The sequence below is a fragment of the Chelonia mydas genome, chromosome 3 (assembly GCF_015237465.2).
Source record: "Chelonia mydas isolate rCheMyd1 chromosome 3, rCheMyd1.pri.v2, whole genome shotgun sequence".
Classification (NCBI taxonomy): Eukaryota; Metazoa; Chordata; order Testudines; family Cheloniidae; genus Chelonia; species Chelonia mydas.
The window spans coordinates 149004410-149026350 of record NC_057851.1 but is presented as its reverse complement, the minus strand read 5'-3'; the positions used below and the strand labels follow the sequence as shown (position 1 = coordinate 149026350).

Here is a 21941-nt window from a genome sequence, read left to right as displayed (position 1 = left end):
GCACACTCCTTACTGCACTGTGGGAGTGGGAGAGGGCAGGCAGCTCCTCCATATGCTGTTGCTGCCCATGTTGTTTTTGTTCTGTGGGTGAATCGATTTCAGTTTCCAGGCCTGGAAAGCCACACCTTTTGCTCGCATTGAAAGCCCGAGCCCCAAATGGAATCCCCAGGGGAAAGCATTTGATGGCTGAGGACCAGGAGGTGTTTGGGCAATGGAAGGCACGTGGCTGTTGGAACATGCTCAGCTATTCTCCACATAGTTCGGCTAATCCAATATTAGCGTCAGTGATACGTTGCACTTTGGCTTGCATCCGATGGTTTCAAAGCACTTTACGCTCATTAATTAAACCTCGCAACACCCCTGTGTGTTAGTGTGTATCTCCATTATATAGATGGGGAAATTGAAGCAGAGAGGTTACGGGCCAGATTTTCAAGAGACCAGCTCCTGTTTAGGCACCTAATTCAGTGGCCAGACTTTTGAGAGGGGAGTAGTGGGAGCTGGCTGCTGAGCGCTCTTGGCTGTAAGTGACTTGCCCAAAGTTATACAGAGTTGGTGGCAGATGTGGGAGCAGAACCCCGAAAGACATATCTTTGCTCTAGTCATTATACCCCCTCCCTCCAAGAGCACCCTCCTGCACTTAACTGACAGCACCAAGCATTGCTGCAATGAGACATGGCACAGATGTGTCTGGATCACGTAATCTCCCCATGGAGAGATCCTGGGTACAAGAAGAGCAGGGAAGCGAGGGAAAGACTGCGGCTTGGATATGGAAGCGGTAGAAATAGGATGGTCTCATGATGATATGGGATTAGCAAGTAATGCCAGGCTTTTGCACTCCCCTTGTGCCACAACAGAATTAGAGAGACTTATTACAGAGCTTTCCTGTGCCAAGTTTGAGAGTCTCTGTTGTTCCAGTTCGATGGGCAGGACTGGCTGTGCCATCGGTCCTGTAACTAGTGTTAATACTCCAGGAAATAATCTTTTGGAAAAGCTTTGGCTTGGGAGTCTGTGCAGCCCAGCTGTTACTAGCACAGCTGTCCTAGCGTGGGCTGAGTTCCTAACTTAGATTTTTCCGCCTTAACTCTGAGTAGTCCATCTCTTGTTGGTTCAAAGGAGACTTTTAAAGTTACAAAACTGCACCTTTGTGGGCCTATCTTGCCTTTCTTGCACCCATTGAAATCAGTGGGTGTTTTGCATTCAGGACTGGGACCTTTGTGTTTGAACCCCTAGGCTGAGATTTTTAAAGCCTTCAATGTTGGTCTAACTCTGCTCCCCCTGGAGTTAGGCTAATGCTGAGTGCCTTTGAAAAATCTCACCCGGCTCTATTCCCGTACACATAGCACATAGCTTTGGTGAGCTGCAGTTAATGTGGAGAAAGGTCAAGGGTTTAAAGGAAAACCCCTGGAAAGCAAAGTGTAGTTTTAAAGTCACGCATCGAGAAAATGTAGAATTTCTGCTGGCTAAAGGGAAGTGAAAAAATAAAAATTGGAGAGTAGAGCTGGGAGATCTCCCCCCCATACCCTTCATGCCTATTTCTTATACAAAGTGGTCTCACATAGGAATGAGCTTGCAAAGCTTGGAGTTCTCCTAAGGGTTGTAGGAATCCTGTAGCCTGTGTTGTAAAATCTATGGCCATTCCTACACCAGGAAAAAAGGTGTGTTTTTTACAACGAGATAGTTAACATTGTAAAATCCTAGTGTAGCCAGGTCAACCTGTAGTTTTACCTCTGTGTAGCTGGTTAAGGTGAACCCTAGTTGCCCAGGTACATCAAGATAACACTACAGCTTGCTCTGCCTATATTAGGATTTTATAACACGTTAGCTATTTTGTTGTAAAAACACACACTTTTCTTAGTGCAGATATCACCTTTGGCTACTCCTGCAGAGTTTGCAAGCTCTGTAGGGTAGAAATCCCCTTGTACGTTCGCCAGATGCTCTTGCAGGCTTTGGCTTAACAGTGCATGGGGCAAACGTAGTATTCAGGAAGCATCTGGCAGGTTGGTAGATAATTTCTGAAGCTCATATAACTGGGCCTGCACTGTGGAAATGTGGAAATGTCTACAAAGTGAGAGCACCTCTGATTTTGCCTCCTCCCCACCCCGTTTCATTTCAAATACCTTGTCCAATTTTCCTGGATGGATAAATTCTGTGCTGCTGTAAGTTCATGCTTGTGACATTGCAGGCAGGATGGTATGGTGAAGCTGTTGGAGATCAGGGAGTATAATGAGGTTTATAATGGAAGGCTTGTTTCAGCCTTTACCTCTGAGGAGTCTAGTGTCACTCTGTACCGGAGAAAGAGAAGAGACGCATGCACACTGATACAGAGAGAAAGAACACACTCTGCCCAGAAAGGTGAGAAGACTATAAGTTCAGTGTATCTTAATGCAAACCTCCAAAGCAAAGCTGGAGTGCTTTGGTCAGTACTCACTGCCTGACATGTCGCTGTGATACCATGATGGGTGCTATTTGGTTGTCGTTTATTTATAACACAAAGACACCATGTGCAAAGTGTTTTTAAAACATTCTTTCAGTTTAATCAGAGTTCTCATCATTCCCTAAATCACACCTTTAGCCCTCTTGTCTCTTTTTGAAATGCTTTTTGGAGTGAGTCTAATTGTCAAGGATGGAATTGGTGCCACATGGAAAATGCTTTCAGGGCTTTTGAAAAATACATTGTGCACTGATCAAGATAGCGATAGTACAGGATCCTCTTAAATATGCCTGTGTCTTCTCTCCAATTTTGATCATCACCATAACGTTTTTTCTGTAATATCTAACTGAGTCATCCTGCATGGTGTGCTTGAAAGGCATTTTATGTTGCCATAATCCTTCCCTTCTGCTCGCTACATTTTGCAAGCTCTCCAACTACAGGCAGATGCTCTGAATATTCTACAGGGAGACCTCAGAGATGGGTGAAACCATAAACCACAAGAGGTTGAAAAATACCAGGTTATTTTCCTCCCAGTGCGGCTGCTGGGTATGTGGTGGGGCTGTTGGGTGAGATAGAAAGCGGCAGGAGTTAGCAATTTTGAAACTTGCATACGTTGCTCGTTCTGCAGTACAGAACTCTCCACTAAATTCAGCCACTGGTTTCTTTTGCCCTCCAAACTTCTGGATCCAAATCATGTGTATTAAAAGACATAGGCATGCGTGGCACGAGTTTATATATATATACATAAGCTCATGCCTTTTTTTATCCTAATGTCGTTAGGCATAAGGGCCAAACACAACTTGTGAAGTTCAGATTTGCATCTGTACTCTGAATGTTGCTATTATGGACTGAATCAAAATCTTGGCTCCAAATGCATCACTAAGGCAGCAGCTTGTTTCAGTCAAGGTGCTAAGAATGAATTTGCTTGAAAGAAGGCACTGACATACACTAAGATCACGAATGCAGAGGAGGCAGAAGTAGTTTCAAGAGAGATCTGATGAAGTCCAAATGGATCTCTCTTGCCATAAGAAGTTTAAAATGGTGTGATGTGTGGCGGCTGATGTGTGCTAACAGCCAGGGGCAAGGATAATTGCTGAAGCTCAGTCCTGTCTGGGTTGAAGTGTGTATGTGGGTACGGGGAAGAGTGCTGCCTATTGAATTGCCCACTCCACTTCCTGCAGTATCTAGCTCCTGTTGGCCTGATTCTCCACCACCGTGCACCACCTGCAGTGATTTAGAACGGAGCAAAGTGGATGTAAAATGCTACCCGATCCAAATAGTGCTTGGAGACTACAGTGATGAGGGCCGTATACATGCATGCACTGAAAGACAGACAAAGCGCTAAGGCAGTGGAATAGCAAGTCCGACGTGTTCCGTAGTGATTACTCAACCAGGTGCATGGTCTAGCCCTTTAGCACGTGAGATCAAACTCCATCACAGCCCAACGTGCTATTGCCACAGATGGTGCCCTAAGCCTTGCCAGCTAGTGAAACGATCTTGATGTGAAGCAGGTGCAGACAGGGTTCCGTTGCGTTCAGGCCTCATGCAAGTCTTAGGAAGCCGAGCAACTGCTGGGGAGACTGTTCTGCAAGCACAGCGGTTAATTACGTGTCGAATAAATGGATTAGCTCACTGGAGAGTGAGATCCTTTTATCCTATTAGCCAGCCAGCAACTCCAGTGTGTTCCCCTGTGTCGTTATTATGTACATGGTGTTCAGAAGGGAATACGGGGGCAAGTGAATGGTGGAGAGCAAATGGGTTAGTCCAGCATTTCCCTCTATTATTTATTATTTTATTTATTATTCTAGTCGTCGTCTTGTATTATTCTCATCCCCTGGTAGCTCATAATGCTATGAGAAGTAGTCCCTTCAGTCTGTTAATCATCCTGGCCTGTAATTTCTAATGTTGTACTTATTTATGCAAAACTGTGCTCATTTGCATACACAAATGAAGTTAATCCTTCATAAACAAGCCCAGGCATGTGAAGGTGAAAGGCTTGCTAAGACATTGACGGGCTGTCGTGACGTGGGTGCGTATATGTTGGGAGGGAGGGATGGCGCTTAGAGAGATCAAGCAAACCCCAGGGTCTCAGCAGCGGCCTGTGTGTCTGTTTTATGCAGCCTTGTTTTGGCTTTGCAGAGCCCTTGATGCAGTCAAAATAATGAGCTTTGGCCTCTTCAAAGCTGCTCCACCACGCAGGCATTTAAATCTTAGGTGAAGATCAGATTTTGTGGGGGGGTTTGTTGACCCCCCCATAAATGGCTGTCTCCTGGGTTAACAAAGCAGCCTGTGGCAACATAAACTCAGCGGGCTAGATCCTGAGCTGACGACGGTCCTAAGTCACCTGAGGCTGCTGAAAGACCCCGGTGTAACTCAGAGCAATGTGAGGGCTACACTTTACACTGGCGGGAGAGGTCCCATATAGGGATCTTTGTGCTGATCAAGGATCTGCTGAACCAAATGCCAGTCCCATACTTGACAAACTCTTCATACACCCCTCATATGTGGGGGAGGGGAATGGAGGCAGGTGCCATAGAGCTTGCAATGCTGGTTTTATGCCACCTAGAGATTCCCCTGTGCTAGCTGCCCCTTTAGGACAGCCTTTTGGCTACTTTGAGCTGCCCCAGGGATCTGGCCCATTAAACACAAATACACAGTATTGTCCACCACATGCATTCAAAAATTGTAAGTCACGGTCCAAAAAATCATGAGATTTCACAAACAGTTAACCGTTTGGTTGCTTTTATGTGTCTTCTAAGCCTTGAGGCTGCCCTTGCTTCTTGTTTTCTAGATTTTTCTCTGCAGTCATAGCAGCTAGAAACTTACTTTAAAAAAAATGAAAGCTGAAATTCTCATGCAATCTGTTGATTCCAGCAGCTGGGGCTTTAAGAAACAAAACACATGTTATTAGAAGGTGCTCAAAAAAATTGTGAGAGTTGACAGCAGTGAATACTTGAAACACCACTATAATGCTGGATTTAACAACATTCAGATTACAGGTTCCTTATTGCAAAAAGAAAAGGAGTACTTGTGGCACCTTAGAGACTAACAAATTTATTTGAGCATAAGCTTTCCTGAGCTACAGCTCAACTACAGCTCACTTCATCCTTATTGCAGGTGATGAATGAGTCAGAAAAGACCAGATCAGACCAGACTCTCAGATCAGAGTGGAAAGGTTTCAGGGCTGGCAGTTAGGGGGAAAAAAAAAAACCTTTTCCAACCTTGCAAAGTGAGTAGATTTGGTCTGGAGCCACTGCAAGGCAATAAACATTGTCAGTGGTGTTTACAGAGCCACTTTTCAGAGTACACCTGCCCTTTAAAGGGGCACTTGCTCTCAGATAATTTTAAAGCTTAACATTTAGATCCTGTTTTCTTTAAAAAGTTTTATAAATTTGATGTAATAACTGAACTATCTTCAGAGTATGTAATGGATTTGTGACTTAAGCATTGGACACCATTGTTACTGTCTAGTTTGCATATGTATGGTATGGAGAAGAGACCTCTGAATGCACGGTCCAAAATACCAGCCTCGGCCACTTATAAGGTAATGGAGAATCTCAAGTCTGTCTACTTATATGGCCCTTAATGCCACCCAGGGCTGTAAAGGGTTCTGTCACCACCTGGCCTGTAATTTCAGGGTGCCGTGGTTCCATATCGCTATGGTTCAGATCCCTGACACCAGTAGCCAGCCGACAAGCATAAGGTCTCAGCCTAGTGCTCACCAGCCTAGTTACTTGTTGCAGGATGATACAAACAGCCCATCATGTATCGGGTCTCCCCAAATCTGTCCTCCCCATGTTCTTAAGTACCAGACACGTTGACCATTCTCATCTGGTTTGTAACCCCCAAAAGCGTGAAACCTGCCTTCCAGGTATCAGTTCATTTTGGCACACATGGTCCACATGGTTTGCACAACAGAGACCTGTTTGGAATAAAAACAAAGCAAAAGTTTATTTAATAGAAAACCAACAGATTCAAAGATGAAATAGCGAGGGAGAGGAAACATACACAAGTTACACAGAAAATAAACATAAAGATGTAACCTTAGGCTTTACGCTTCAGTATTAGACAAAATCCTTTTTCTAATACAAACTACCTAATGCCTTTGAACAGGTTCCCAGAGTACCCACTAGCTATAAGAGGGATCCAGCATTCATGGATCCACCTAGATGTTGTTCTGAGTTGCTGGATGACCAGCCTCCATTCCAAGCCTCTTTTTAAAAGGCTTTTTCCTTTCTCCTCCCCCCCCCCCCCCCCAACCATGTTGCCTCATGGTTATTCAGAGTGGGGAATTCCCATCAAGGAATTCCCTCTTGACATGATTGCCAGGATGTCTCAGTGTCTTCCCATTAACATCATTTTTTGTCCTGGGCTGGACATTGGATGGTTATTTGAAGCCAGTTCCGTGTACACATCTGACTTTGGAAGCGCCACTCCTCGCTTAACTGCTCACCACCCTGCTGGGAGATGGAGTTGGAGTTTGTGGAGTTTTCTATATACACAAATACATAAATTCATAACCATGGTCTGTATACATGTCTTGTGATGACCATTGAGTTCAGAATATTATAAGCTTTCATAAAATACCTTACTTGATATGTATTATAATATAATACAGTATGCAATCAGATGGTTTAACGACATATTTTGGGGGTTTAAACCTTCTGTTTTCCCCTGGGGGTTCCTTCAATTTTGATTTTTCATGAGTGCCTCACAATTTTTAATGTATTTCTCCTTCCAGCACTCCTGTGATGTAGGAAAGTGCTATTATCCCCAAGTTTCAGATGGAGTATTGTGGCACAGAGAGAGTAAATGACTTGCCCAAGGTCACACAGGAAGTCTGTAATGGAGCAGGGAATTGCACATGGGTTTCTGGAGTCCTAGGCTAGCACCCTAAGGCCCAGTACTAGTCTGATTTATAATCACTAGGGTCCTCCAGCCACTAGAGGGCTACATATGCAGAAAGGCGTCAGCAGGTCTGACTTTCCATTCAGCAGAGGGCAGTGTTGCATATATACATGAAGAAGTGCATTGCAAAGGCTCCTCAAGTTCTGGAGGGGAATGTTTGATTTGAAGCAATTGAAGGGATTTTATTTTGGGTGCCAAAAGATTACGTTTAGCAGTGCTGTTGAGGCTGAGGGAATCACCTTTCCCGTCATAATACTCAGGGCCACAGATCTCCTTGATCAGCGGGCATTTACTGGGGAAGAGAGCAGCAAACTACTAACAAAACGAGGTGGTTTCCACCTTTTGTTGATTCCCCAAGACCACTCCTTTTTTAGAAACATTTATGCAGTATAGGGACATCTAATGCCTGAATAGCATAACTGCAAAGACATATCATTACATCCCTGAGCCTCTTGTGTGCCGCATAATGCAGTCACCGAACCTGCATTGCCTAAAAGCTGATTGCTTTTCTGGCAAGGGCTTAGTCTCAAGTGTAGATGATAGTGTCCCCTCCTAGTGGCCCCAGCCTGTATTGGTTCTAAGTCCCCGTGTTATTTGCAGGTTGGCACTCATGTCTGATTAATTTTAGAAATCCCAGTATTCCCAGTACAACTGCTAGGCATTTGTGTAGATTGGTGCATGCGTCTGTGCTTCCTTCTCCTGGAGAAAACCTGCTCAGCTGTATGTAATTATGTTGCCCATGAAGCCTAAATAAGCCCCTCCTTTAGCTTAAGTTGTAAGTGACCTTTATTTTGGGAGCAGAAGTTTCTGAATCCTGTCCCTCCTGATGTCCAGCTAAAAGATAACTGTTGACAAGGAAGTCTGCGTCTTGCAGTGATTTCTTTCCCGTCCAGGGACTACAGTGGAGGTTCCCCAGCTTGAGAAGTCCCTGTGTTGCTGTTGAAGGAACAATCCTGCATATACACCTTAATTTACTCTACTGCCTGATTTGTGTTAACAATTTAACCCCTTCACAGTGCTCAGGGCCATCATGCAAACAACTAACAAGAAAACCTTGGATGGGCACATGTTGGGCCTTGTGGATGAGAGGTACGCAAGAATTTCCTCTTTTCTTTGGTGATGCTTCAGCACTTGAAAGGGAGCAAGAAAGTGGTGCAGGAGATGTCTCCATTGGTGTAACAGCTCTGCCAATGGCAAACATTGCTGGCAGGATTGCAGCTCACATCTAAGCCAGGACTTATTTGTTAATATTTCCAAGGGTCTCTGGCGGTGACTGCAAAAGTGAGATGAACCATGTAGACATCAGATAATATGTTAGGCGAGACTGGACATTCCCTATGGATTGCGAGGGAGCCGGCACCAGGAACCTGGGGAGGAAATGTCACATTGGCAACAATGAATCAAAAGCCTCTGAGCTGCTTCTGAGGAGTCCCCTTCCAGGCTTGACAGCTGTGAAACTAAAGCCCCAGACATTTCAGCAGGGTCTTGCAAACAGGAGAGTTAACTTGTTGTCTAAGCAGTGGCTAATCTTGGCACATACTGTACAGACGAGCTGGACTGAAAGGGATTTAATGAATGCTGCCTCTGTGTTTATTTTTCACCTTCCAGGTGTCTGTATTTTCAAACAGGGCCATTTCCATGTGCAAATGGAGTTTTGCTTGCCTAAGGCCTGAGAGAAAACTGAGAAAGGACTTTAATATTTGGCTGTATGTGAATAGATGGACCTGTTGACATGCTCTGCAGATCAACAGGCATGGGCCAAATTGTCAGGTCAAATTGGGAAGTGAATGCAGAGCTGAGGACTCTCCTCTGAGGATATCCAGCTCCCTGGCCTCAGAAATCAAATCTTAGGGCTGTTAGCAAAGATGCCTTTGCTGATCTTGCCAGTTTGAGCAGTGCATAAGGAGATGAGCTGTCTATAAAGATACCTGGAGCCCATACATCATAGAGACAACCCAGAAACAATAGAGAGTCAGTCACCTACGTATATTCAGATAATCCATTCCCTAGAGAGCTCATAGCTCTGTGCAAGTGGGTAACTGCACTTTGTACTGCCTGTAGCTTCCAAGTGCTATTCAAGGGTGGTCCCAAAAAACGTCTGTGGGCTTGTCTGGTGTCACTGACGCTATCTTGGACTTTAACAACAGGTGGGATCCAGAAGCACTGTCAATTGCAGACCCCACCGAGCTGTGATGCAGAAATTAGGGTTCAATTCTATTTTGTTCTGTTCTAGATTTGTTCTTACTGTGTCCTCCTCACTATAGGATCTGAGCGCCTTCCAGCAGTGCATTAAGTGAGGTGACTAACATCTGTCACCTGTGGTTTGTTTAGTCTCTCATCCTCTTGCGGGGCAGGGGAGAATTTTGTGTGTAGTGAAGTAGTTGCTTCCTCACACTTAAGCTCCAATTTTCATATGTGCCCCCTGATTTTGACTCTCTAACCTCAGATGACACATAGGATCTGATCTTCAGAGGTGCTGAAGATCCACAACTGTAACTGAAATCAAGGGGAACTCTAGGTACTCCATAGCTCCTAAATTCAGGCCCTATATGCCACCCAAAAATAAAGGCTCCTACATTTAATGGACACTTTGGAAAACGTACTCCTTAAACTCTGTAGGTCTCAGCTGCTGCCCCATCTGTAAAATGGGGTGGTAATACTTCCCTCCTTCCCTCCAGTGGGTGTTGTGATGCTATGTCCATCAATGGTTTTGAGGAACTAAGATACTATCTTTGGCGATAAGCATAATGGGAGACCGATGATTAATAATACTTGCACAAGAAAGAGATACTCCCTCATATGTATGCAGTGCTGTAGCCGTGTTGGTCCCAGGCTATTAGAGAGACATGGTGAGTGAGGTAATGTTTTTCATTGGACCGACTTCTGGGACCTGAAAAAGAGCTGTGTGTAACTTGAAAGCTTGTCCTTCTCACCAACAGAAGTTGGTCCAATAAAAGATATTACCTCACCCACCTTGTCTCTCTAATACTCCCTTAAAGAAATTCAACGATATTCCATGGTAAAGGTCAAAATCACTGCAGCTTACTCTAGTATTACCCCCCTCACCACCTCTCCCCAGGGTTATGGACTGATAGTGTATTATTTTTCGTTAGGGCTACCGGGGCAGTGACTGTGTAGGTGAATCCAGCAGCCATTTAACACGCTGCAATAGCTCAGATGCAACCAGGGATGTTAGAATCTATTTTATTGCAAGACAGAAAGAGGGGGGATGGGCCAGGATACCTGAATTATCCCATACTCCTTTTCTAAAAGTCCCAGGATGTCTGTAAGTTCCAGTTGAGCAGCTCCCGGAGCTGGGTAGAAGAGATTTTGGTGTAACATTTTATGTGAAAGACAGCACCCTGCAGTGTTAGCCCTGGGCAGGGACCCAAGTCCAAGCGTGGGACATGAGCTCCCAGGGCTTGATTCATTGTGCTAGCCATAAAGCCAGTGGATCCGGCCACTGGGGAATTACCTTCATACAGAGGAATTGGTTTAGAGCAAGGGATCAATTCTCCCTCCCCCCCTTGTAACCTTCTCCTGCTGTAGGGGGCGTAGCTGAGGGAAAGAGTACATAACCACAGTGACACTGGCCTCTGGCTATTCCCAGCTGCCTCAACGGCCCCTTGGGGTCACAGATAGCCTGGGATAAATTAAGGCAGCCCTGAGAACAGGGGAGGTGTAAAAGTGGTGTAAAGCCACCTTAGCCTTCCTTCCTTACCCCACCTTGATGCCTGTGTTGAGTGGAGCAAAAAAAAAGATAGACTGCCTATCTGTCTAATCTAATCTAGTTAATTAATAATCTGTCTAATCTGCATCTGTCGATTTGCCTCTCTGATTCCCCCCACCATCCAGTCTGAGCCTGATTCTGATCCCACTACCTGGTGTAAATCTGCAGCCCAGTGGAGTTACTCTAGATTTACTCCAGTGAAATAGAGATCAGAATCTAACCCTTCCCCCCATGTTTTTTTGCATTGTAGGCTCCTCACCAGACCGAAGCATTTGTGCCCAAGGTCTAGCAACATTGCTTAGTGCTAAGGAATTCAAAAACCAAATACCCAACCCAAGGCTTGACAATAGGGAAATCACTCATTGTTCTCTCCAGACTCACAAGAAGGTGAAACCTGTCTTCTGCTTTGGGGAAACCTCTTGCCAAGGAAATGAAATGAGGGGACAAGTGAGACCCGGTTCTCTGTTGCCCTGCACCCTGCGCAGTGATTCACACCAGTGCAAAGCACAACTATTGTGATCAGAGGTGCTGGAACTGTGGGTGCTGCGGCACCCCCGTGCTTGAAATAGTTTCCATCATAGACATGGTTTACAGTTTAGTTCAATAGCTCTCAGCGCCCCCACTGTACAAATTGTTCGAGTGCTTCTGATTGTGATCTGGCAGCATGGCACTGCTCCGCTGCGGTGTACATGACTGCACAAAGTGTGGGGAGTCAGGCTTTGAGATGGTTTTATGGCGAAACTGTGAGGTGGCAGGGGAAGGAGAACCTGAAGGAGCTGGATCTGATGCTGAGCTCTCATTGTGTCCGGCAGGCATTTTAGAGGAGGCTCCTGGCGGGGAGGGCAATGTATGGGAGGGCAGCCCTTGGCCAGTTATTGGAGATGGCCTATCCCCATGTCCTCAATCATTCTTTCTGGCCTTGTTTTGTGTAGAATCCAGCTGAAATCCCATTTGGGCTGATGGGGTGAGGGATGGGGCGAGGCTGCAGCGTGTTAGATGGCACGGGTATCCCATCCCCCCACCCCGACCCCGCCTGCGTCCTGCCACGCGGTGAGACTTAGGTGGAACTCGGTCAAGCAGAAGCCTGCAGCGGCAGCAGCGTGCCTCACAATAGCCACTTTGTGCTGGGGCCTGACCTCATCTGTCCACCACGCTGCAGCTGCTCCCTCCCCTGCACGGGTGTTAACCCTCGGCGCGCCGGGCCAGACGCAATAATTGCTGGGGAGGTGGGAGGAAGTCGCTTTGTTCCTTCGCTGGTGCTGTTGGCTGGGGTGTGGTAGGTTGCTGTTCCCGCCCTAATGACGGGCTGGTCTCCACTGGGGCAGTGGGGGGAGACTGGGCTAGCCCCTGGTCTCCTGGAGCGCCTGCAGAGGAGCGACACTGTGTGGTTGCCCTAGAGGAACCTTCACCTGGTCACATGCTGCACTTTACTTTTTGGCAGCGGCAGTTCTTGTCTGTAAAGCGGATTAGTGCCCCTGAAAAGCGACAGCCCTGGAGGCTGAACCCTGCACAAGGAGAATTTCTCCCACCCTGGCCATCTGTCTCATCCCACCTCTACGGGCAAGAGGGGAGTCTTTCGGTGGCCCCATTGAGTCCTTAGCTTCTCTGGTGGCTCTGCCAACAAGGGGGCTAGTGAGTTATTGTGGTTTTGGTGATGTGGACTCCTACCCAGTGGGAACTGGACAGGGAGCCCCCCACTCCTTTCACCTCAGCCACCAAGGAGCCATTGGAGGGCCATGGCTTTCCACCGCAAGTGCCCTCGGTCTCATTTGGCCTGTTGATCTGGAGGTGAAAGGGTTGCCCATTGCCAGTCCCCTGAGCAAACAAACTAGTCCTCAACTCTTCCATGGGTCCATCCAGTTCTTTATATATGTTTCCCCTCCCCCTTGCTTGCCCAGTATTCTCCCTTCTCTCTCACCCCAAAATCATCCTGATCCCCACTCTCTGCAAGTTTGAAAGCTTCTGCTATGCTTAAAAAATGATGTCTCCAAGTGCCATATGTTCCCTTTGTGTCACAAGTTAATGTGGATGTCTTAGAAGACAGAATGCACAGGGCAAGACCCTGGAGGCAAGGCGATTCTTTAAAGGTGTCCCGCAAAGGGGGGAAAATGTTCTCTGCCTTTTTTACTTCTTTATGATGGATTAAAAAAACCCTGAAAAGTTCTTTTTCAAGCAATTGTTTCCCTGCATGTTATTTTTACTTTAGAAAACCAGATCTTGCCTGCCCTGTTTTTCCTAGAAGACTCTTTGGACTACTGGAGAATTAGTAAGGGTATGATATCCTCTCTAGAATGGAAAGTAAACCTGTCTGAGGACAAGTGACTTTTATTCAGGCTATTTACATTTTTTTGCTTCTTTTGTGAACACCTATTTAACTCCAACCCCTGACAAAAAACCCGCACACCTTCAATAAAGGCTGAGACCACTCCCAGTCCTCCACAAAACCAGGGAAGGGCAGATTCGACATTCCTTGTATTATAATGAAGGCGTTATCTGCACATATAGTTACAGCAGTTAAACTAAAAGGTGTGTTTTAAAATTATTTTCATTAAACTGGTGCAAAACCTCTAGATGGACATTCTTCATTCACTTTCAACTTGATTTATTTCAGTTTATCTTAAGCTGATCTCTTGTTCATTTAAATTAAATTGATGGAAATCAATATTAAACTGAATTAAGATTCTTCACACAGGAGTTTGCACCAATTTGTCAAAATTGATGTAAAACCCAATTTTTCTTTACTGAGTTCAACTTTGGAGTGGAAAGCAGTTGAAAAAAGAACAAAACAATCTTTTTTGGTTTGTTTTAAGTTGTGGAGACAGTAAAAATGAAACCGAGATTTCTAAAAATTGTTTCATGTATACATATTTGAGGCTGAATAGGCATATGGGCAGAGAGTTAAGGCTGGTTTTCAGCGTGTAGTGTGATATTTTACACTTGTACATTGAAAAGATTGTCTCAGCTGCAAGTGAATTTGCATATTATTAACCCACAGCACTTTCCTTTAACTGTTCATTTCCATAGTTTTAAATGCTCATTTTCTAAAAACTGTAACATGATTTAGAATTTGTATCTTTTAACATTCATGTTAATTAGTGAAGCAACCTTAACTTAAGGGATAATTATGTTTTTGTCTGTTAATATAGATTGCAAAGAACTTGGTAGCATGGTAGCTTATGTGTGGTTGTATAAACATAAACGTGCAGTGACTTCTACTGGACAGAAACAGAACTGCTCCAAAGCATATCATAGGCTCTATACTGCTAATGCCTACATGGAGATTTTCGCTGTAGCACAAGTGTTAGGAGGGTGGTGCTTTAAGAGCAGCAGGCTCAGTATTTTTTCTCTGCTGTTTACATGCCACTCTGAATGGCTGTGATATATAGCCAAGTCCTAGGGGATCATGGGTTAGTTGCAATATTTTATTCAGTGGCTATGTAACTCTCTAAGTGATTGTATTGAATCACTGGAATTTTCTTTTAAATCCCAGTCTGGGATAAAGGGGATCGCTGTGGAGCTCTTGTGTGCAGGAGATGGAGTGGGTGGGAGGATTTCATAGGCTGAACTGATTCTGCTGTGCTCAGAAATTTAACCCTCGGTCAGCTCACTCAGCCTTCACTTCAGAGCTGCTCAGCATGTGGTCCTGGAAGAAACTTTTCTTTTCTTCAGTCAGTTTGTTTTTGCCTTCACTTTGGGAGCCACCGGCCTGTTAAAATATGCTTTCCATTGCTCTGGTAACTGTAGTTCAGCTTGTAAAGCCTATAGCCAATTTGAGGTCGACAAGGAGGACATTTTAGTTTAAATGAGGGGGTTGGGAGTAGGAAAGGTGCCTCTTTCATCCCGTTCCCTTTATTGCAGAGGGAAGAAGGATAGTCTTGTGATTAAAAGGCCTCAGAATCAGCATCCAATTTTATTCACAGCTCTGCCACTCATTTGCTAGTTTGTGACTGCAGGCAAATCATGTAACCCCTCCTTGCCTCAGTTTCCCCATTTGCAAAATGGGAAATGAAGGGTTACTAGCAGGGTAGCACAGTGGTAACTGGGCATGCCACCTTTCTTCCAGGCCTTTCCTCCTGGCTTTAAGCTGCTCCAAGTCATGCAGCCAAGTTAATGTTACTTCAGCCATGTCTGTACCTATGTGTCTATGAATTAATGAGTCTCTGCTTCTTAGAGCCGGACTGAAAGCTCCAGAGAGCCAGGATGAGAAGGGGCTGCCTTGGAAAGCCCCCACATTGTTGCTAGGCAGCAGCATGCTTTAGCTTCCTAATCTGAAAGGCAGCGCTCGGGCTTGGCAGTGAACTGGCTCTGGAACAGGGAACCAGAGGGACGTAAAACCATACAAAGAGGCTTGATTTTATTTTGTAATTGTACCATTGCTGGGGTGCTGCAGCCCAACCTGGAGAGGGGTGATGGCAGCGTGATTAGGAGCAAAGCAGCAAGAAATTTCACTGGATAAAATAACAGCTGGACCCAGCCTTATTTTGAGGGGCAAAAACATTTAATTCCCCGCCACTTCATGCCCCTCTGCACCTCCTGGATCCTCATGGCAAAGCTGAAACGCTGCAACACAGTTGCTCTCCCCTTATTTCCCGCCTAAGCAGAAGTCGGACATCTCTGCAGCCTCAGAGGAGAGAGCCTTTTCAGCAGAGATTTATGGCCCAACTTTGCAGACCCAAGAGCCTGGGTGGGGGCACGCATAGAGGCATGGAGTTTAAGGCCAGAAGGGACCACCAGCTCCATCTAGTCTGACCTTCTGTACATCACAGGCCACCAGCACCTCTCAACAGCCACACATTAGACCCGACAACTAAACTGAGACCAAAGTATTACAGCCCACAGGAGACGAGACCATTATGTGCGACAGGCAAAGAATCAAAGGGACTGAGTTGCACCAGTTCTTGTCCAAACCTCAGAACCTCTTGGAATTCCCTCATCCCTAGATTTTACTTCTGTACCCAGGGAAAGTCCAGCAGGGGGCATACCAGAGAGGTCATTACCAAATAACATGTCCATGGCTGCCTAGGACTTCATAGCTAACCAACATGCTGTCTACCACAGCTACCTGGAACTTCATGGCAGAAGCAGGGATGGAACTAAGATCTTCTCACTCTTAAAGCTTAGCCCTGCTACTTTAGGTAAAAGAGAATCTCCATTTATCTGTTAGCAGTATAGGGCTTATGATACAGATGAGCAATACTAGTTCCATTCAGAGGGCTCTGTCCATCCATCTATCCGTTCACTCCCCCTCCCCCCCCAAGCCAGTTCATTAAAATATGTAGTATTTATTCAAGTAATTTTTGGCTTCTTCTTTAACAGCATTAGGCACTTACGTAAGTGCAGCTGCAGTCACAGTGAATTGTCCCCACATTTAGTCAGAGGCTGGGTTGAGTAAACACCAGGGCCTTGGTGTCCAGGCTAATTTGAAGCTGGCAATTTGGAACGGTGTGAATACGTGGTGCCTTGCCGGAGTAAAGGGATCTGAGTGGGAACCCTTGAATCAGTGGACACTGTGCAGGGGAGACTGGGAGGTACCATGCTTGCCTCCTGTAAGCAGGGGCTGGGCTAAGCAGGCTGCTTGACAATGCTTTGCTCTTTTCAGCTGTGGAAGATGCTTTACAAGTATTGTCGAATTAAGTGTTGAAACTCCCTCCCCCCGGGGGATTGCTGAGTAGTATAAATTCAGTTTTACAGAGGCATGGGCAAGTCAAGTGACTTGCCCAAGGTCACACAGTTTATAACAGAGCTGGGATTGGAACCTAGGAGTCCTAGCTACCCAGTTCCCTGCTTTAGCAACATTCCCCTCTCAGAGGTGGGATTAAAACCTAGGCTCTCACCACTAGACCATGCTGTTCCCCTTTGTATGCAGTTCCTCCCCTCAGAGCCAAACAGCATGTAAACTTGTTGTCTTGGGAGGAGTCACCTTACCCTCCCAGCCAGTGGGTAGATATGGTGAGAGTGAGACATCACACAGTGGCTTTGAAAGAGAACCTTGGGGTGAGGACCAAACCCTGTAAGACCCCACGACTCTTTGCTTCCGCATGCCCTGTACCATGCAGTCGGTCTCTTTGTAAAAGGACATTTAGCCCCACTAAGTTCCCCGCCCTGCCCTCCCCTCATCTCACTCAACAATTGTGGGGGGGTCTTAAAAACAGGCAGTCACCTCTCAGTAAATACCAAGTTTAGAATAACTCCCCCATAGCAGTGCTGGGAATGGAGCCCTGCATTGTTTTATAGGAATTCCCAAAAAAGTACTCGCTGATCCAGATGGCACAGGCCTGGGTTAGTTCAGCCGTTCTCTTTGTCTGCCTGCACCTACTTTGTGCTAATCGCTGCTGGGGTCCCTTCAGGGTGAGAGACCTTGGGGCTGCACTGACACCACAGCCTGTGGCTACAGGGCAGAATTCTGGGGCGGGAACTAATACGTGTGGCTGCGACAAAGCCCTTTGATGGCCAGTGAAAATGGTGGATTCAGGCAAGTAACTAATTATATTTGTCAGCTATTAACAGTCCTCAGCGCACCTATACTTTGAAATGTACTTGGTCTAAACAAACCCAAATCTGTTAGCTTTCAAGATGTACTGCAAGACCCATCTCTTTCCCCGGGTATCTGGGGAGGGATGGTTTGCGGAGGGCTGGGTGCCCTGCCCTGGTATTTGTGCTGGTGGTGGGTGGCTTTTTCTTCCCTTTCTAAGTTTTGGGAGGTTGCTTTGTTTTCTTTGTTTGCACTAGTACTGTAAAGGTGTGTTTACTTGTAGTAGATTACTTAGAGCTGGTAAAAAAATGGAATTATTTTTTCCCCAGTGGATCAAAATTTTTTGGTTTTCATGGGAATTTGTTGTTTTGTTTCAGGAGAAAAAATGTTTTTGTTTTTTTTTTTACCTCAAATGTTTACTTTTGTTTCTGTTTTTTTAACCAAGTATTTGTGTTTTTTTGTTTTTTATTTTAGTTTTCAGATGCTTTGTTCCCCCTTTATGTATTTTGCCTGTTTTTTCACTGGAAAAATGAAGAGAAAGGTTTTAAAAAAATGTGAAAAACTGGGGAGTACCCCAGTCTTCTCACTTTGTTACTATTTTCCAATTGGCAAAAGTTGGAAATCAGCCAGAAAGTGGGGGAAAGTTTCTCAAGTTGAAAAACAGTAGCAAAGTGTAGGAAAGCGAGGAAGAAAACGCTTTTCTATACTTTGTTACTGTTTTCCAGCTAGTAAAAAGTGGAAAACAGGGCAGAAAATCCACTATTTGTATAAAAAAATAAATAAAATAACTGGTGTTTCCTCCAAATTTTTCATTTTGAAAAACTGAAATATTTCACTGAAACATTTTTCCATAAAATATTTAGTTTTCAATAAAGCTCTTATTTTCCAACTACAAAAGTTTTTATCAGATTTTTTTGGACTAACTCTGATGTTATTCAGCCCCTACTTGTCTGGGTGCTGTATAAAACTTTCTGATGAACAAAGGAGACAGAGCTGGGACTCAAGTTGTGTGGAAGCCTGGTTGTCTCTGTAGCTGTTTTCTGTAAGAAACTCCTCCTGTTCAAGGTGTATGGTTCCATATTTTATGACAAGTGTGATGGCTTTTTGAATACCTGCTAGAGGAACCTAGAGCCATGAGTCGGTGCTTTTAAAATCTATTATGTAACTCTAAATAAATAAATATAATAAATACGGATAACAGGAACATCCACACGTACATTAAATAGGATAATTTTTTCTTCCAAAAGGAATATAAACTCTCCTGCTTCAGGGCCTGAACCAATCACTAATTGATGAAAACTAGGAAAAAAAACTTCCCTGTGGGCAAGTTCTTCAATAATTGTTCTCTATAGGGTTTCTTTCACTGTCCTCTGAAGTACTTGGTATTGGCCACCATAAAAGACAGTATGCTAGATGGACCACTGGTCTGATCTGGTATTCCTGTCTTATTTTACTCCTCTGAACCTTCCATCCTGTTTGACGTAAAGTGACTCCATGCAAGCTTTGTGTTCCCACCACACCACTGCTACTAATCCCTGCATTCTGTTTCTCTTCCAGAAGATGCTGCTCAAGAAGAACTGTGGAGCAAAGACAAGAGTTATTAAAATTCGCGTAAGTTGCCTATTTCCAGTGTGTTTCCAGATGTGTATGAATGAGGTGGCACTCTTTGAATCTCTACAAATGAGAGTTGGTCTGTAGAGGTTTCCTTTGGGGAGGGTTACCTCTGAGTTGTCGGTCTGGAGGGTTTTTCCAAGCCTGGACTACAATCAACATTATTGAGGCGTGGTGCTAAAGAGGATCATATATTGGCCTTTCCGCTCTGGAGACCTTGGGGTCAAATCTTGCTTGAAGTGAAAGTCTATGGCATCCTGTAAATGCATGTAATTACACAAAGCCACTCTTTGATAGAGCACTTCTGATCCTCCTCGATCAGGAGGGGACCAGGTCTGCAATAACAGGGCTATAGCAGCGTGGGAGTGAGATGCATCGGCAGGGCTGTGCGGGAGTCCCAGATACAGAGTAGCAGGGAGCGTGGCTACAGGTTACAACTGAAGAGAATTGTGTGGGACTCAGGACTGGAATAACCAGGGATGGGAGCTGAAGGTCAGGACTATCTTAAGTATTTATGTGGCCCCCATTACCAGAGTACCTGAGCGCCTCACATTCTTTATGAAGGTATCCTGACAGCACCCTAGTAAGCAGGGCAGTGCTATTAGCCCCACTTTACAGATGAGGAGTTGAGGCACAGAGAGGCTAAGTGACTTGTTCAAGGTGGAGTGGAGCAGGGAATTGAACCCAGGTTGCCAGTGCCCTAACCACTGAACCACGCTGCCCTTCTCCAAGGGGACATTGGCATCGAGGTCTGCTGGTAGAGCTTCATGGGAGGGTTTGCACAATACTCTCCTAATACACTGACTTTGTTCTTGCTGACACTTTGACTAACCACCATCTCATTCAGAGGTATCTTAGCTCCATATTGGTGAACAGTAGCTAGCAATTCTATCTATAGGGCATTGTGGGAGATTTGTGTGTGATATCCCACACTCTAGCATTCCTGAGACTAAACCAAATGCCTCAGTCAGCTAACAGCTGAGTCCCAAATGATCCTCAGATGATCTGCAGTGTAACTGTAATGTACAGGCGAAAACAACACCATCAGCTAACCAGAGAGAAGAAAGCAAATGTCCCTTGTGTAAAAACAGCCACTATCATTGCAGTAATTGCATTCAACAATTAGGCAGCTGTAGGTGATGAATGGCAAATGCAAACCAACATGCATGATAGTGTCTTCGTGGTTTACGCTGTATCCTCATGACATCTCACCCCAAAAGCAAACTGAACTGAGAACTGGAGCATCAAGGCCCTCTGTGTGCCCAAATCTGCTGCACTATCTTTCCATGCCATCATTTCCCCCCCTCCCCCCATCCCCATACTAATCCTCTCTGCCAAGGCACTCCAGTTGCGTCCTGCAGGAACCCCAGCTGTGACCCAGTGCAACTCGTATCAAGTCTCTCCATCCTGACTTGAAGTGCACCCCCTCTTTTTCCAGCCTGACCCTCTGGAGCGCTCTGTCAGTGCAGCTCATGCCTTCCCAGCAATCATCTCTTGCTGTTCCAGTACTGGGCTTCCCCAGGGCGGTATCTGTCCTGCACACACACGCTGCCAGTCTAGTCGTGGCCCTCGTATTTTGGTGTAAGCTGTTTATCAGCTTCCTTCTTTTCCATACACCTGTGCACACGCACTTTCAGTCCCCTTGTCTTTTCTGTCCCTGGGCTGGTGGCTATTCCTGTGCTGCTTGGGTAACTGGTCCCCACAGGTTTCAGTGGCACCTATTAAAAGGGAGGTGAGAGACTCAAGGGAGGTTTCCCCGAGTGCTGTGAGCTCATTACTCCAGCTCACTTCGTATGCCCTGGAGAAGCCGAGACAGAATTATTCCTTCCCTCCCTATTGAGACCATGTCAGGCCTCACTAAAACAAACAAGTAGAGCACAACCTTTCTGACAGGTGGGGTGAGATTCATGCTTCTGAAGTCACCCCAGGAAAACAGGGATAAGGGCATCTCTCAATCTGAGATACTTATGTGAGCCCCATTACCATAGGATTTGAGCACCTGATTGTCTTTGATGGATTTATTCTCGCCCCCCTCCCCCCATGAGATGCTGTTATCCCCATTTGACAGCTGGGAAACTGAGGCACCACACAACTAAGTGACTTGCCTGAAGGTACCCAGATAGTCTGTGACAGAGCAGGGAATTGAAGTCAGGTCACCTAAGGCCCAGGGGTACCCTAACCACTGGACCATTCTTGTTGTCAAGCCACATAACCAGCTTCTTACATGGAAGACTTCTAGTGCCATATGCTCAGCGTTGAGTTGGGTGGTTGCCTTGGTTTTGTGTGACATTGGTTCGGTAGCGGCTCGGGCTGGGTCAATCCTGTTGCAGCATTGCTGATAAATAACAATGCAGTGCAGTCCTAATTGGTGATGGGCTAAAAGAAAGCCATTTGGAGGTTTAATTCAGAAAAGAGCCAAATGTTTGAAAGGTAGAGTTGAGGTTAGTGGTTAGAGCTGGGTCAGAAACCACTGCCTCACTGTGTGACCTCAGGCAAATCTCTTAACCTTTCTGGGCCTCGTTTTCTTCATCTATAAAATGGAGATAATATTTAAAACATGTTGAGATCCTTAGGTGTGAGGCCCTATTGGAGTGCAAAGTATTACTACACTTGTATTGGTCCAACTCCTGAAGCATTTACTCAGTCCCTGCTCTGGCGGAACTCACGTGGACTTCACAGAAGTGGAAATTTGTCTATCTGGGTTCTTATGACACCATCCAGGGATGTAAAATATCAGCACCTTTCTCTCTTGCTGCTCTGCGGGAAGGAGCAAGTCTTGTGATTAGACT

At 45.5% G+C, this 21941-nt stretch overlaps 1 protein-coding gene across 2 annotated transcripts in view; it reads left to right on the top strand.

The window, feature by feature from the left end:
- LOC102947796 overlaps nt 1-21941 on the top strand; it is a 77640-nt gene that overhangs the window by 38976 nt on the left and 16723 nt on the right. Inside the window, exon 4 of one of the 2 annotated variants that reach the window (XM_043543518.1) lies at nt 19102-19152. In XM_043543518.1, the coding sequence (XP_043399453.1) occupies nt 19102-19152 (51 nt within the window). Of the gene's footprint in view, nt 1-19098; nt 19153-21941 lie in introns of both variants that reach the window. The other variant, XM_007071683.4, reaches the window with a different exon arrangement.